The sequence below is a fragment of the Lissotriton helveticus genome, chromosome 7, assembly GCF_964261635.1.
Source record: "Lissotriton helveticus chromosome 7, aLisHel1.1, whole genome shotgun sequence".
In the NCBI taxonomy this organism is placed as follows: domain Eukaryota; kingdom Metazoa; phylum Chordata; class Amphibia; order Caudata; family Salamandridae; genus Lissotriton; species Lissotriton helveticus.
Window position 1 is genome coordinate 964169163 of NC_136068.1, and position 17962 is coordinate 964187124.

General features: G+C 45.8%; 1 protein-coding gene across 2 annotated transcripts in view; it reads left to right on the top strand.

The window, feature by feature from the left end:
- The window catches only part of DELE1 (DAP3 binding cell death enhancer 1), a 103860-nt gene extending 91124 nt beyond the window's left edge, over positions 1-12736 (top strand). For both annotated transcript variants that reach the window (XM_078653526.1, XM_078653527.1), the window contains exon 12: positions 10319-12736. In XM_078653526.1, coding sequence (XP_078509652.1) covers positions 10319-10611 — 293 coding nt within the window. In that variant the 3' untranslated portion in view covers positions 10612-12736. The remainder of the gene's footprint in view (positions 1-10318) is intronic.
- Positions 12737-17962: the final 5226 nt, after the last annotated feature.

Below are 17962 nucleotides of genomic sequence, written 5' to 3' on the forward strand. Positions count from 1 at the left end.
GGTTTTGTCGTAATGTTGACTACTTCCACACAGTCGTGTGTGGCAGGATTTGAATTAACTGACGGTAACAGTGTAGCAGGATTTAGAACGTTGCAGCGTCTGATTTCTATGTGTGGCTGGAACAGTGTCAATTCATAACCTGTTAAACGTGCAATTGTCAAGTGCTGAGTCTGTGTTCGGTTTAAAAGAACTTCCACGGAGTGTGGAACTTGTACTGTCAGGGAGTGTCCTAACACTATGGAATCACTTTGTCTGATAGCTAGTGCTGTGGCTGCAACTGACTTGAGGCACGCAGGCAGAGCCTGGGCTACAGGATCTAATGTGCTCGAAAAATAAGCACAGGGCTTGTATTGTCCTGCTTGATCTTGTGTAAGAACAGATAATGCTGTACCTTCGCGTTCTGTGACGAAAAGTGTAAAAGGCTTACTGTAGTTCGGTGTTGCTAGAACTGGAGCTTGACATAAAGCTTTCTTTAACTCATTGAAACTAAGTGTATGTTCAGATGTCCAAGGGAGGACAGTCGATACGGCTGCCTCCTGTGTCGTTAACTGTATCAGTGGTTTAGCTAGAAATGCATACTGAGGAATCCATTGTCTGCAATAATAAGTAAGGCCGATAAAAGCACGTACCTCCTTCTGGGTCTTGGGCTGAGGAAGACTCGCTATTAACTGGATACGGTCTGGTGTCAACTGCCTACCCCTCTTGGACAGTAAGTGGCCTAAATAGATCACTTGCTGGACACAGAATTGAAGCTTAGAAGGGGACACCTTGTGCCCCATCTCGGCTAGGAAATACAAGACTGTAAGGGATGCTCGCTCGCAAGCACGTTCAGAACGGGCTGTGATCAGTAGATCATCGACATACTGGAGTAGGGCAGTGTCAGTTGGCATGTGAATGTTGTCCAGTTGTCTCTTAAGTGCTTGACTGTAAATACTAGGACTTTCTGTGAAACCTTGAGGAGCGCGTGTGAACATATAGCTCCTTCCATTTAAACAAAATCCGAAAAGAAACTGGCTGTCTGGATGAATGGGGACACTGAAAAATGCGTTCTTGAGGTCTATGACTGTGAAAAATGAAGCTTCTGAATCAATGGCTGTCAATAGGGAAGAGATATCTGGGACAACTGGGTACTGGGGAATAATACATTTATTGAGTTCTCGTAGGTCAATCACTAATCGATATACTGGGGGTGCATTCGGATCAGTACGTTTCATGACAGGAATGATCGGAGAATTACATACATTGGAGTCAGTTTCTACAACTACTCCTTGAGCGATGAGCTCGTCAATAATTTTGGATAAGGCTGCTACAGCCTCAGGTGGCAATCTGTACTGTCTGATTCGTGGTAACACTACACCTGGCTTGAGAGTCACACGATGGGGTGTGATTTGCATATAACCAACATCAGTTGGACCTTGCGCCCATAGATGCTGCGGAACATTAGACAATCTCGGATCAAAATCTCGTAATACATAGTGACCCTTGAAGTCACGTAGGAACAATCGTATTCCCTCTGGGGAACAGCAAATAACTGCACCTAATTCCTTCAGTGTTTTAATGCCCAACAAATTTTCTGGACAGGACTTAGTAAGTAACAGATCAGTAGTGCGGGACAATGGACCTACTTCTAGAGTAACTGGCTTTGATATTTCATTTACAATAGGTTTTCCTGAAAATCCAAGGGAAACATTTCTAGAGCCTGAGAGTGGAGCCCCTGGAACTTCGGCGTGACTGATGGTGGTCCTACTTGCCCCTGTATCAATCAAAAACTTTCTGTCTTTCCCTAGTACTTGACTATGAACATAGGGACCCTCTTGATCTACAGGTATCTCGATGAGAGGCAAACCTACCTCCCTCTCTAGGCTGTTTCATGAATACGGTTGATACTCTGGATACTCAGACTGCGCATACTGGTACATCTGCTGTGTAACATGCTGTGTTGCAGCAATAGGCTGCGGTGCTGTAACTGTCTGTTGTGCATTCTGTGGTTGAGGAGTCTGTGTAACTTGTTCTTGTCTAGGCGGACGTGGTCTTTCTTTAGTCTTACCGGTAGCTATGTTGTGTTTCAGAACTGCACACTCGTTTATAAAATGACCTGGCTGTTTGCAATAATTGCAGTTTCCTTTAACGGGAGCTGCAGGGTGACTGGCTTGATTCGGACCCCTCTTCTGACTGTCTTGAGGAACAGATTGTGCAACTAGTACTTTCATTTTCGTGTCTTTCATACGTTTTCTCTCGTGTTCTTGCTCTTCTCTGATTCTATTCTGGTGATATTGGAGCATCTGTAACATCTGGGACGGGGTACTAGCTTGCCAGGTACTTTCGACTTTCAAAACTCGATTCTTAACTTGTGGACTTGAATTCTCGACTAATTTAGTAACAAAAAGATGAGGGTATGACTCGCTACTTGTCTTGAGGCCACTGTTTATACTAAAACATTTCTCGAATCTAGAATAAAAATCACTAGTGTCTTCGTCTTGTTTCTGTTTACAGGCTGAGATTGCATCCCAGTCTTCTTTTCTAGTTGTCAATAATCTAGGCAAAACTTGTATTAACAATTCTGGTAATTCTTTACATTTATCTCCAAGACCGGTACCTGGTACTCGTGCCTTGTCTTCAGCTTCTAGGACTGTCCAATCGATCTTTTTCTCTCCCACCTCCCAATCTTTTTCCTTGAGTTTTTCGTATACCCCTGCGGGCAATAGGACTTTTAGCATTTTAATAACGTCTGGATACGTATATTCTCCCATACGGAGCATGTCTTTTAATTCTCGGTGGAACCCTACTGGATCTTTATCATGACAGGGAATTAACTTTTTCATCTCTAAGAGTTCCATCTTTGTAATCGGAGTGTAAACAAACACTCGTTGCATTTCACCATCTGTTGTCCTAACTGGGTGTACTTCTCGTAACGGATTCTGTCTGTCTATGTAAAACGGTTTACTTTCTGGAGGTGAGACATGAACAAAATGCGGGTTCAAAAACATACTATATTTGTGGCGCTGTTCTAGAATGACACTAATTAAATCGGTACCTAAACCTTTCCATCTATACTGGAGTAACTCGTTCAGGACATCGTGTAACGGACCTGGATCAGAATGTTGACCCTCATACAAAGTAATGAGGTGCTGGATCATATACATACCCACCAGTCGTTGCTCGGCTGGGGGCAATTTCAGAAACATTTGTGCCACTATTTCGTCTGGAAAAGTGGTAGAATCAGTAATCCATCGGATTGCTGATCGAGCTAGTTCTTGTTCATGCATAGTGCTTAACTCACTATAACCGATTCGTGACTTCAGAATGTGATCGGTAGCTTGAAATACTTGTTCTAGAGAACCTTGTTCTGGTGCTGGATGGTGGAAAGTTGGCTTGTGTTCTAGGCGTAAATGGCGATCTGGAAATCTAGATTTTCCTACATACGCTATTCTGGCGGAATTCTCGTCCTCTACCTCTTCCGCAGAGTCATTTTCTTTTTCGCTTACTTGTGCTGCCTTACGTTGATCGTGTAACCTTATTATTTCCTTACGGATTTTCTTGTACATACTCTCTATACTACTGATAGTCTTGTGTTTACCCTCGGCTATATTATCACTCCACCTTGTCAGGATTTTCATTTCGGCCTGATCTTTAGTCGGGGAATCTTGTTCTCTTATTAGACAATTAATCAAGAACTTTAATAACATGAGCTGGATCTCAACTTTCCTTTGAGACATGACGTCACTAATACTTTCTGGATCATCCCCTGTACGGATGAAACGATATATTCTGTCTAGATCTTCTTTCATATCTGGTAGGGTGACTAGATACTCAGTCACCTTTCTTACGCGTAATGAATATAAAACCATATTATCCTCGCCTGGGACTGGGTCATAGCCACATTCGGTAAGGGCTTTTCTTATTTCTGCAACAGACTGATGTCTGGGCGTACGCTGTGACGCTTGTGCATGTAATTCGACTAACGTTAAACGCTTGTGTGGCGGCGGGGTTCCAGGAGGACCTCCCCCTGCGGCCCCTAAACTAGAGTCGTCAACTGATGCTCTTCGTGCTGGCAAAGTGGGAAATTGAAATGCAGGCTGGACTGTATGGCGGGCTGGACCGGGGGTACCGTAGCAGGTACTCCGGTGTCTGGAGGAGCGGGAAGTGCCTGATTTACAGGGACTGGCGGAGCAGGAACAGGATTTGCATATTCCGGGACTGTGTCGTCCAAATAGGACGAAATGAAAATATCAGCTGCGGTCGGTTTGTGACGTAGCTTGGTCGGAACTAGTGGTGGCGGAAAATTACTGGATGCCTCCGGGGTCGCTTTTGGCAAGCCCTCGGCAAGAAGAGGATACATACCCTTAATAAGGGCATGCCTCTGTCTGTCTGACTGTTCTGTTTTAACTCGTTCACCTATCTCGATTAGTTCCCTTTCTTGGGCTCGTTCTAAGGATTCTCTACTTAGTTCTGACTTTCTGATTTCTTTTTCGGTTCTTTTATGAGATTCTTTGCGCCATAGCTCGATGGCATCTTTCTGTGACTGTCTGGCTTTCTTTTTCCATAATGCTTCTTCTACTCGCATGATGCACTCGGCATCCCATGTGCCTGATACAGGCCATCTATACTTTTCTTCTAACTCTTTGGTATACTCTACCCATAAATCTAGATATAATATGGCACTTATGCCATGCTTTTGATACATAAAATGACCTGGACTGTCCCTAGGCGGGACAGGAACTGCTGCTTCTAGCAGACCTTTTCTGGTTTTTAACTGACGTAATTTCGAGAATAAGGGCATGACTGAACTGTAATCTAGACACAATACAATACACAATGAACACGATAATTACTTCACATTCATACCACGACATTAAAATACATGAAGAATATTTAAAATAACAGTTCGAACAGAATACTACCTGGAATACTGGAAACAGAATACATGAATTTCTCGAGAACAGAATGGGCTAGAACAGAAACTAGATGCACTGCTGAAACAGTACGAAACTTACCGGTCTCATAAAGAGACACGTCAGGACCCGCATCCACCGAAGTGGACACTTCGTTTGGGGGTCTGTGTACCACCAACCCACGGACCAGAGTCAATTAGATTGACCCTGTCTAGATACTACCCCAGCAATGGTACTCACCGGGCAGCAAGAACGGAAGGCCTCGGACTGGACTGGACTGCTTCGACGCCGGACGGACGAACTTCGGACTCCAGTTACGGGTGGGCCTCCGGATACCTCGGACCTTGGACTCTCGGCTTGGGCTCTGGTCGGGACTCGCCGCGTTCCTCCACCGCCTCGTCTGGATGCTGGACCGCCACCTCCATCTCCTCCGTGGGCCTGAGGGATACTTGAAGCAGAAATATCTGCACGTGGCCGGTATGGTTCCGTCACGGCTGCAGAGGGTCAGGGGGCCGGCGTGGCTTCACCGGCGCGTGGGGAAAGGGCAAGTCCCTATTCGGGCGCCATTATGTGGTAAATAAATAAATAATACCTCTATTTTTTAATGGATAAATGAATAACAGATAGCTCAATAAATAAGAGTCAAGATTCGAGGTAGTAGGAGTTTGCAGGTTTAATACAGCATAAAGGACAGGAACAGGACAACCTGCACGGGAACAGGATGGCAGCGCTTGACAGGGGGGCCCCGACAGCTGCCGGGCAGGATCTGGGATGAGCGCGCTAACATTTAATAACAATACACGAACATATATACTAAAAACAGTTGCATTACAATACATACGATAGGCGGAGCAGTAGGTGTGGTCAATAGCAGTCGTGAAAGATAAGGGTGAAAATGGTGTAACAGGGGCATATACATAGACATGTGATGCAAACGTAACCGAATATGTCATAAATGGGGCGGAAACATGGAGGGGGCTACCTAAGGAGCCGGGACCTCTAGCCTAATGGTGCGCGCAAACTGACAATGACGTGTTACTAGGAGAAGCTGGGGGCTATGAACTCTGTGCTAGGAGCAGAGACTGAAGTCTGGAGAGTCAAGGCGACATGTACCTAAACAGTATCTAGTATCTGATGTTTAGAGAACATGTTGATATAAACTAAGAGTCAGGAGGGGAGAGGCTAACGGACTCCAAGACTGGAGCATGCATTATTCTACATGTAGTGTGTGATGAAGAATATTAAATGACCATTAAATGCAGTATTTCTCTTACATGGAGACGTAAAGGCTAGACAATGACGGAAACTATTGATGCGATTCAGTAGCTTAGGAATGCAGAGAAGGAGGGCTGGACTGATAACTAGAATCATAACATACTCTTGGCAGACTCAGAGGCAGAGCCAGGCTGAGCCGGGCACTGCGAGGCAGGAAGTAAGTGAAGGGTCGAGGATACAGGTGGGGGCTGTATCGCTCCTCAGCGAGGCTCAGGAGACAGGAGCTGAATCTAGTGTCCGGGCCCTTTTGAGGCCTAGAAACGGGGACTTTACAATGAAATAACGTGCATACTGAGAAACGTGGCAACGTGACTTTACATAGGCCTGATATTCGTAGTATTCACGAGAACTGGAAACTGGCATACTAGAGATGGACACAACTGTAATTGCGTCTTTAATCGAACATGGGGAATACATATGCATATTAATCATGCACAGATAACATATGATGGAGGACGCGTAGGGACACAGAACATGGCAAAATTTACTTTTCCACAGGAGGGCGAATAACACAATTCCAACCAGTCTGGAACGCCACCACTACAGACAGGTGGGTGAGACAAATTATCCAGTATGGTTACTGCCTGGAACTCATTTCTACTCCACCCAACATACTGCCCAAACACCATCCAATGTCCAAAGAACACATCACGCTGTTACAACAAGAGGTGCTCTCCATGCTACAAAAAGGTGCCATAGAGCCAGTCCCATTTCAACATCAAGGGACAGGAGTATATTCTCTATACTTCCTCATCCCCAAAAAAGACTGATCCCTCAGACCAATATTGGACCTAAGACCTCTGAACCAATACATACTATCAGAGCATTTCCATATGATCACTTTACAACAAGTGCTCCCACTGCTCCAGCAAGGCGACTTCCTTGCTACATTAGACCTCAAAGGTGCATACTTTCACATCCCTATACATCCAGCTCACAGGAGATACCTCAGGTTCACAATCGAAGGTCACCACTATCAATTCAAAGTTCTCCCCTTCAGGGTAACTACAGCACCAAGGGTTTTTACAAAATGCCTAGCAGTAGTAGCAGCACACCTCAGAAGGCAACACATCCATGTGTTCCCCTACCTCGACGATTGGCTCATAAAAGCCAACTCATACTCTGTGTGCCAGCCATACCTCACAGACAATCCAGCTACTGCACAGTCTAGGGTTTTCTATAAATTACCCAAAATCACATCTGCAACCCTCCCACATACAACAATATCTGGGAGTAACAGGAAATACCTCAGTGGGGAAGGCATATCCAAATCCAACCAGGATAGCCAACATACAATCTCTCGTTCTAAAATTTCAGATACAACACTCTCTACCAGCTCGAGTGTTCATGCAGCTTATAGGTCTGCTGCATATTCATCGTCCTTCATTCTCGCCTTCGCATGCGTCCCTTACAAGAATGCCTAGCACGGCAGTGGAACCAGGCTCAAGGACAATTAAAAGACCTAGTGTTGGTAGAAAGTCACACTTACAGCTCTCTGCAGTGGTGGAACCCACAAAACCTTTCCAAGGGGCGACTGTTCCAAGAGCCAGTTCCACAAGTAGTATTAACAGCGGATGCATCACTGACCGGTTGGGGAGCCCATCTCCTTCAATACACAGTCCAAGGTCTCTGGACAGTCAAACAGAAGACCCTACATATAAACCACTTAGAGTTACTAGCAGTATTTCTAGCGATGAAAGCCTTTTAGAAATACTTGTACAACAAGGCTGTATTAATCCGGACGGACAACAGGACAGCCATGTACTACATCCAAAAACAGGGAGGGACACACTCTCTGCAGCCGTCTCACCTAGCACAACGCATATGGAAGTGAGCAATTCCACAAAACATTTATCTCCTGGCAGAACATCTCCCAGGAATAGACAATCAGATAGCAGATCTACTGAGCCGACACTGTCAACAAGTACACAAATGGGAGATTCACCCTCAAGTTTTTCAATCGTTCTTCCAAAAGTGGGGACATCCAGAAATAGATCTGTTTGCCACAAACGAAAACTCAAAATGCTCTCCTTTGCCGCCAGGTTCCCACACCCGTTGTCACAAGGCAATGCGATATGTATGAACTGGCCAGGCAGATTTGCGTACGCTTTTCCACCAGCCTCACTGATTCCATTAGTGGCATGCAAACTAAAGCAACAGTCACTCACAATGATCTTGGTTGCTCCCACATGGGCAAGACAGCCATGGTACACGACACTCCTGGAACTCTCTGTAGTCCCCCATCAAAGGCTGCGCCTTTCGCCACAATTGCTAACACAGAACCATGGAGAAATCAGGTACCCAGATCCCAATCAGATGAACCTAGCGATCTGGCTCCTGAGGTCTTAGAGTTCGGATATCTTAACTTGCCTCCCGACTGCATGAACATTATCATGGAAGCAAGGCGTCCCACTACCAGAGCATGCTACGCAGCTAAATGGAAAAGATTTGTAATTTATTGTAATAATAATCAAATCAATCCATTGGATGCCTCCATCCAAAACTTAATGTGTTACCTGCTACATCTTCAAAGATGTAACCTAGCATACTCATCAATAAGGCTACACCTTGCTGCTATAGCAGCATATCTTCAAAAGAGACAACGTCTCCCTGTTTAGAATACCACCTATCAAAGCTTTTATGGAAGGACTTAAAAGAATTATCCCTCCAAAGCATCCACCTTCTCCAGTCTGGAACCTAAACATAGTACTTACCAGACTCATGGGACCTCCCTTCGAACCACTTCATTCATGTAAACTACAATTCTCAACATGGAAGGTGGCTTTTTTAATTGCCATTACCTCCCTCAGGCAAGTAAGTGAGCTACAGGCACTAACCATTCAGGAACCTTTCATGCAAATACACCACAATAAGGTAGTACTCCGTACGAACCCTAAATTTATGCCAAAAGTTATCTCCACTTTTCACATCAATCAGTCCATAGAATTGCCAGTTTTCTTTCCAAACCCGCAATCAGTAGTTGAAAGAGCTCTACACACACTAGACGTTAAAAGAGCTCTGCTATATTATGTTGACAGAACAAAATCATTCAGAAAGACAAAGCAACTATTTGTTGCCTTTTCACCACAACATAAGGGTAATCCCATTTCCCAGACTGGAATAGCCAGATGGATCGTTAAATGCATTCAAATATGCTATCAAAAAGCAAAGCGCACTTTAACAGTTCCCCCAAGAGCACACTCGACGCGCAAAATGGGGGCATCCATGGCTTTCCTAGGAAATATTCCCTTAGAAGACATATGTAGGGCAGCTACATGGTCTACCATACACACTTTCACTAAACACTACTGTGTTGACGTGCAAGCTAAGCAACAAGCTGCTGTAGGCCAGGCTGTCCTTAAAACTCTTTTTCAAACTACTGCAGTTGGTACAGGTACCGACCGCTAGAGGAGAAACTGCCATACAGCCTATGCTAAGATATGAATTCAGCAGCCCACATGCCTCGAACGGAAAATGCTACTTACCAGTATGCATCTGTTCTAGGCATGTAGGGCTGCTGACATTCATATCGATGCATACTGGTAAGTAGCATTTTCCTTTTTGTTGTAATGTTTCTGGACAACCCGAACATGTGTTATACAGCTAAGTGACTTTTGTTTTTGGGATGTACTCTGAAAAGTTTTAATAACTTCAATTAAAAAAACCTATCAATGGTTTGCTACTAGAAAATCGGATACCCTAACGAATCGGAAATTAAAAGAGATGCTGTAAGCATGCCTCTTCCAATTTGTAGTTCAGTATGTACTTGGAAACCTATATTGCAATTTGATAACATTTTACCGAATCGCATTTTGAGTTTTGTATGTACCCAAAAGCTATTTTGTGGTCGCACAGGCTCCAACTTGGCAAATTGCATCCTTCGTGACCACAAAATAGCTGTGTACATAAGGCTTAAATTGCCAAAAGAAACGGAATACTGTTTGCGAGATTATTGGGGGGGTAATGGCTAATACAAGGACGCTAGAATGATGAAATTATTGCAGAAACCAGTTAATCTGATTTTAGTTGTGCTGGGATTTAAGACTTCTGCTGATTGCAGAGCTGTGTAAAAGCACAGACTTGAGTAGGAGACCTAGCTGTTATTCTTTGCTCTCTGGTAGTTGATAAGTACATTTCTTGTTTCTTAACAGACCTGCTGCACCGTCATCCGCATCACATGAAGACCATCAACTCTTGCCCACGCCTGTCCTCCATGGATGGAATCCCAGCAGAGTCTCCCCGCTCTGGAGTGCCCGGTTCAACTCTCCACCTGAGTCCTACCTTCCATGCTGCCAGCAGTGCCATTCACCTGCCACACTCAAGGAGCACTGGCAGCCTCAACATCCTGGCTGACCAACCCCTTGGCTTTACTGATGTTATTGGGAGTCCGGTGTCTTTGGGAGTACTGTCACTCTCCTCAATGAGAGCGATTGGTGTGGGCTGAACACCCAAACCACATTTTATATGCATTTGAAAAGGATACCTTGTCTCATGCACTTCTAGCTATAGCGGACTGCCACCAAATCAGCTGTGGGCGTACAACGCCTGGCACTCTGCACCAGCCATAGACCTTTACAAACTGTTACATGTAACTGTGAAAGCAGCTGGTTTGCCAAGTTCCTGTGCCAAATGCTTGCTATCTGCATATTTGTTTAGTATGTCGGTCGTTCTCAGGGCAAGGTACTCTGTAAAGCTTGGAAAGCGCTGATGTACATCTGCATACATGCATAACCAAATTAATTTAAGAACCTCTTGCAGCTTTCTGTTTGGGGGAATGTTGTTTTGAAAGTAAATAAGTTATGCTTCTACTTTCCCCGGACAGTAGTTAACACTGCAGACTTTGCCTGTGGGTCCCATAGAGGTAGGGGGTGTTGAAGTTAGACTTGTATCATCGAGAGGCAGGCGCAGAAATAGATGCATTGCAGGTTTTGCTGTGCGCCAGAAACGCCAAAGTGTGCGCTACTTTCAGAAATACGTGCATTGATGATCAAAGCGCTGACAGAAATATCCATTATCCAGTTACTACCTAGCAGTGCCCGGCACTATCTGTAGTTATTGGGTTTCTGCCACTAGATGGATGGAAAGAAAACCGTTAACTGCTTACCTCGGGCCAGTCTTTCTGGTCTCAAACAGCAGTGCACATTTAAATCTCAATCTTAATAAAATGTGAAATTTCAGATTCGTTATAGACATTAAATAATAATTTTCATTTTTAGTGCCTTGCTAGAGAAGGGGGGAAAAGTGTAACTTTTGAGATCCTATACGCACAATGATGAGAGCTCTTTCCAAAAGACAAGTTTTTATATTCATGTTGTTTTATTTTGTGTTTTTTGCTTGGTGTGGAAAGTTGTATGCATGAAATCCCCAGACGGGGGGGTGGGTAAGAGGGTATGAGGTGCAAGAGAACCTATACTCTCCTAGCAGTCGGTATGGGATTGGATCAGTATTATGTATAAGCTTTAAATAATTCTGTTGATATGTTTGCCCGAAGTGCTGCCACTAGAGCATATGAACACTGCACAGTTTGACTTTCCTTCAAGAACTCCATATGAAAATCTTGTCAAAATGTTCAATTTTACAAGTATGCATTTCGTTTGTTTAGTCCGTCATCTGAATTTCCATGGATAGTTTGAGAAAATAATTAAAATGTGTTTTTTATGTTCCGATCCGTATACAATTTATTCTGACTTTTCACTACTAGAATATTGCATTACCGAGGATTGGTAAAACAATAAGAACAAAGTCTGCTGATGTTGTAATCTTCTATGTTTGCTGGGCTTTCATTGGGATGTTCCTGAGGAAAAGGTGCTAGTGTAAGCAAGTTTTGAGTAATCCAGTCCAAACGTAATTTAAGGGGGTTGTTGTGCAGTTGAAGTAGCTCAGTAGAATCTGCTCCTTTGGACACTACGCTGCATACAAACTCATATACCTCTTACTGCAGCCAGAAAAACAACTAATATATTCTAAAGATTGTGTTTTAAACACAATATATAAGCTTTAAAGAGAACTGGCCATGGAACTATGCCCTATTTTATGGGTGTTGATAGCACTTATTTGTAATCCTATTGCTGACACGTATGTCACCAGTTTAAAAGTTTGGCACAAATCTCATTTTGTGATTATCATTTTTCTGTACTTATGCCTTCTGCCCCTTCCGGGGTATAGGCCATCAACCAGGACTTTACAGCCAGATCTGTCCTGGGATTTTCTTTCAGTCTGACTCCAGGTGTAACCTATCTCTTTGTAGTCAGCTTCAACGTAAATTGTTTCTTGGCCTTCCTCTTTTCCTTTTCCCTAAGGGTTCCAGGTGAAGGCTTGCCATGTGGTGTTTGATACGGGCTTGCAGGTGACCTATCTAACCCCACAGTTTTTTCTGTTCATTAACATAATAGTGTTCTCACATTGGTAAACACACTTCATATTGTTTAAGAACGTCTCTTACCTTGTTTGGTAACTGGTCATTGCTTAGGAAATATTTCTGCCAAATCATGTAAAACTAAAACATTTGTTTTTTAGCGCACATCTGTTTTTTTAAGACCGTCCATTAAAGCCATAAACATTTTCCACAACCAAATGTGTCTATTTCTGAGTTTGGATAGTTGTGCTGTGGATGTCTCGCTTGTGTCTTCTACTGATGCACTGGCATTTCAGAAGCAATATGCCTGGCAAACTTAGGTTGACGAGCTTGCTCTTGATGTCTGGGAGGTTCTGCGAAATGGTGTTCTTCATGCATTTAACGGATTATTAAACAGTGTGAATGTCAGATACAGAGTCTTTCCGATTTTAAAATAGCCCATCTTGGAGGGCTTGGCCTGCCGCGAGAATTTGCATGTGCGTTAGTGTCCTTCTTATACCATATACCTCTCCGTACGGACCTTATAATGTAAATTATATCCAACATATCATCTTCCTGTCCGAACTGTATCTATTAACACAATTTTTATCCATAATAAAATCCTTTGAACTGGCTGCAAGACACGAGAGCGCAGACTTAAAATGATGTAACCGACACAATTCTTACTGTCCTTCCCATGTTGAGTTGAAGTCTTAATACAAAATAGACAGCTTATTTATGAGGGTCTGACAGCGGCATTCTGCTGTGGGAAACTGGACTCTGACAAGGATGCTCATTTTAGTCTACTGTCCTTCTCGTCCTCCTCCCAACTGAAATTAGCCATGTCTGGCCCATAACAAGTTTCTTAAAAACCATTTCCTTCAAACCTTTGTAGTCCTTCATCTGTTGGTGGACTAAGCTCCGCCCCTTATACGTGCTTTACCAACAGCCATGCTTTATTCCTGTTTTCTTCATCCATCAGATATGACTCATGGATTTGCCTCTCACCTTGCAGAGTGTTTTTTTTTGTTCTACTGCTGTCTATCCATCTTGGTAAGAGCATGTGTGAATTATGTTTATGATTTTCCAAAAACATTCCTCAGCAGCACATGCTGTATGTCACTGACTTCAAGTAGCGTTGCATGCTGTGACCGATTTTCTCTGGGGGGGAGGGGATTTTTTTAAATAGTTTTCCGATAACTATAGGTAAAACAGACATCAGACATTGACATCATACAGTTGCAAGAATCCGGTGCAATATAAGTAGTGGGTTCATACTCTGAGTACCATGCGCCATGGGTCAGCCACTTGTATTCATATGGCCCCCGTACTTTGACAAATTTCCTGGGGCACTCCTTGTCCTTATAGACCGTACATTCCAATTGCATGCATCAGTCCATTCCCCTCTCCTATTGGTACAGGGAAGGTGTGTCCCTAATGCCACAGGTCCTCCCAATATGCTGGTGTACTGTAATCAATGCTACATTACAGAAGAGCAATGCGTACCTAGACAGGGTCTCTTCCCCCCCCCCCCCCTCATCCCCCAATCCCCAAGATGCCCTATGGTCTAGTTATTTGAACTGGGGTCTTCACCACCTTCCAGAACAGCAGTATGCGAGGGCAACCCCATAATGTATGGAGCATCTGCCCCTGATGGCCACATCCCCGCAAAAATATATCAATCTACCCTACCCATCCCATCCGATAAAGCCTGGTCCTTGTGTTGTATGCACACTGTAGGATCTTCAATTCTAGAAGCCTATATCTGGCCTTAATAGCTACCTCTCGAGGATGCTGACAGGCCTCGCCCCTTCTGCTAGTGCACTTAAGTCTTTCTCCCAGCGCCCCAGCAACCTGTGAACTAGCCGTTAGCTATTATGTAAGGGAGATCACGTCGGTGTGGAGCGGAGATAGCAGAAGTTGATATTCCAATGGTGACTCGTCATGGACTTCGTATTGTATGTCCTTATGTTCCCTAAGAGCATGCCTAACTTGAATGTACAGACAGTGTTGTGAAGCAGTCAGATCGTATTGGGTACGCAGGTTGGTGAAGGGCCCCAGATATACCCCCGTTTAGAGATGCCTATCAGGTCCCATTAGTGCCCCCACTCCAGACTCTATAAGGCCTCTGGTCAGGGTTGATCACATGATGCGGGCGGACCCACCGTCCCGTAATACAGTCTGTGTGTGTGTGCCTCTACTGAACAGAAGAATTAATCTTGAACCTCAAACAACGTATTTTGGAGCAGGTGAAGGAACTTTGGAAGTACAATCATTTTATGTAGGGTCACTTTGTCCATCAGTGATAACGGGAGTGATCTCCAATGCCCCACATCCTCCCTGTACCACTCTAGTACCCAGTCCCGGTTGTGTTCCCGGAATGTCACAGCATCTAGCATGACCTATTCCCCCAAATATCAGAAGGCACCTGAAGCACAACATATTGGTCAGGTCCATTTTCTTAGGGGGGCCATGCAGTAGCGGAAATAAGACAGGTTTCTCCCAGTTAATGAATATCCCAGTCTATGTACCAAATGTGCCACTCATGTAGAGCCCTGTGGACTGACCTTATAGGGCTGCGAGATAATGTCTTCCCAATCTTCCGTCCACTGTAGCCCCCGGAGTTGGGTGCCCACCCTAACCTACCTCGCCAGTGTCTCCAGAACGTCGGGCGTGGGGGGATGTGGGGGGTGGGGGGGAGTCGGCACCCCTGCCATGTCCCACAGTAAATGGGGAATCTCTGGGACAACAACACATTCACCCTCGTTCTGGCTACCAGGTTTGTGTATAGCAACCCAATCCAGGACACACATTCCCTGTCAAAGCCCAGTTTGTCTTGGATGACCATATAAAGTCCTATACTTCTGAGTTGAATGCCCTCCTGGCGTCCAGAGACAGCAACACTGCAGGTTCCTCCACCTTCCATATTCGTGCCAGACACCCACAGAGTCGGTGCAAGTTCTGTTAGGTGGAGCGCCCAGGCATGAAGCCCGATTTGTGTGGGTCTTTTAATTTGTCAGTAACATGCATTAGCCTGTTAGCGACTAGTTTCACAAGAAAGATGAGCTATTTATCGAGTAGGGTGATGTGGGGGTAGGAATCACAATGTTTAGGTGGTTTGCCCGCTTAATGGATCAGGACAACTGTGGCAGTTCTCAAATCAAGAGGCAGCGTGCTCTCCTTCCTAGTGGCATAAAACATTCGCTTCAATGGCTTCGTTCTAGGCGGCCCACACACTTTAAATTCAGGTGGTAGAATGTTGGATCCTGGGATCCTTTCTTTCCTCCCTCCCTTAGTTGACGTATTGCTTAAATTATCTCCTCTGCCCAGATTTCTCCCTCCAGAGTTTGAGTCCGAAGGGGACAACCTCGGGGTTGCAGCTCACCAACGAAGGCCCATAGGTCCATCGCCAAGCGACGTGGTCCGTGCTTTATAAGCCTGCCAGGTGTGTCGCAAAAGTGTTAGAAATGTCACGTGCCTTGTGGTATGGTACCCCTGATCATCTACCAGGTAATGAACCATCTTCTCCCCTCCTCCTTGCATGCCAACCTTGCAATCACTTTCCCTGCCTTGTTACCAACTTCATATAGTCAGTGTTGTTTGGATCAGCGTTGGGCCTTCACCTGCTCCTCTACCCAATGCAGTATTTATCCCTCACTATGGCCAGCCAATGGGTCTGGTCGGTGTTGGGGGCCCTCACACTGAGCTAAGTAGGCTTCCAGTGTGATAGCCTCTTTTGTTTCTCTCTCTCTTTCCCTGTATATGTGCGATTAGGTCACCCCTTGCCATAGTTTTGTAGGCCTCCCAGATTGATTGATTGAACAATCAATTAACCATTTGTAGAGTGCGCTACATACCCGTGAGGGTCTCAAGGCGAAGGGAGGGGGGGAAGGGGGAGGGTTCTCCTGATCAAACAGCCATGTCTTGAGAAGTCTCCTGAAGGTCAGCAGGTCTTGGGTCTGTCATAGGCTCAGTGGGATGGTGTTCCAGGTCTTGGCAGCGAGGTGGGGGAAGGATCTCCCGCCAGTGGTTGTTCTTCGGATGCGCGGGATGGTGGCGAGTGCGAGGTCGGCGGAGCTGGTGGTTAGGGATGTAGAAGGAAAGTCGTCTGTTGAGGTAGGCTGGGCCAGTCTTGTGGAGTGCCTTGTGTGCGTGGATGAGGAGCTTGAAGGATATCCTCTTGTTGACTGGCAGCCAGTGCAGGTTTCCCAGTTGGGGGGTGATGTGGCTGTGGAGTAAAACATCGAGGATCAGTCGTGCCGAGGCGTTTTGGATGCGTTGCATTCGTTTGATGAGCTTGGTCGGGGCTCCTTCATAGAGGGCGTTTTCGTAGTCGAGTCTGCTGCTGACGAGGGCCTGATTGACTGTTCTTCTTGTATCTGTCAGGATCCACCTGTAGATCTTGAGGAGCATGCGGAGGGTGTTGAAGGAGGAGGCGGCGTTGACTTGCTTGGTCATGGAGAGCGTTGAGTCGAGGATGATTCCCAGGTTGCGTGCGTGGTCGGTGGGTGTCGGGGCCGCCCCCAGTGCCGTCGGCCACCAGGAGTCGTTCTAAGCTGATGGGTTGGAGCCGAGGATGAGGACCTCCGTTTAGTCAGAGTTCAGCTTCAGTTGGCTGATCTTCATCCAATCGGCGACGGCCTTCATTCCTTCATGGAGGTTGGCTTTGGCGGTGATGGGGTCCTTGGTGAGGGAGAGGATCAGTTGAGTGTTGTCGGCGTAGGAGATTATGTTGCGGTTGTGCAGTCGTGCAACGTGTGCGAGCGGGGCCATGTAAATGTTGAACAGTGCCGGGCTGAGGAAGGATCCCTGGGGTACGCCGCAGATGATCTTGGAGGCTTTGGAACGGAAAGGGGGGAGGCGGGCGATCTGGGTTCTGCCGGAGAGGAAAGAGGTGGTCCATTCCAGGGCTTTGTCTTGGATCCCTACGGCGTGGAGGCGTGTGCATAGTGTGTGGTGGCAGACGGTGTTGAAGGCGGCGGAGAGGTCCAGGAGGATGAGGGCTGCGCTTTCACCGTTGTCCAGCATGGTCCTGATGTCGTCAGTGGCAGCGATGAGGGCGGTTTCTGTGCTGTGGTTGCTGCGGAACCCTGACTGGGAAGAGTCGAGGATTCTGGTTTTTTTGAGGTATTGGGTTAGCTGTCTGTTGACGATCATCTCGATGACCTTGGCTGGGAACGGGAGCAGAGAGATGGTCCGGAATTTCTTGAGGTCTGTAGGGTCTTCTTAGGGTTTTTTGAGTAGAGCGTTGATCTCGGCATGTTTCCAGCTCTCCGGGAAGGTTGCAGTCTCGAGGGAGAGATTGATGACGTTGCGCATGTGGGGTGCGATGGAGCTGCTGGCTTTGTTGAAGATGTGGTGCAGGAATGGGTCTGACGGAGTGGACTGTGCTCATGGTCTTGATGGTATCATCGATGCTCACGCTGGCCCAGGCTAGCAGGGGGTCGTGGTCGATGGTGTA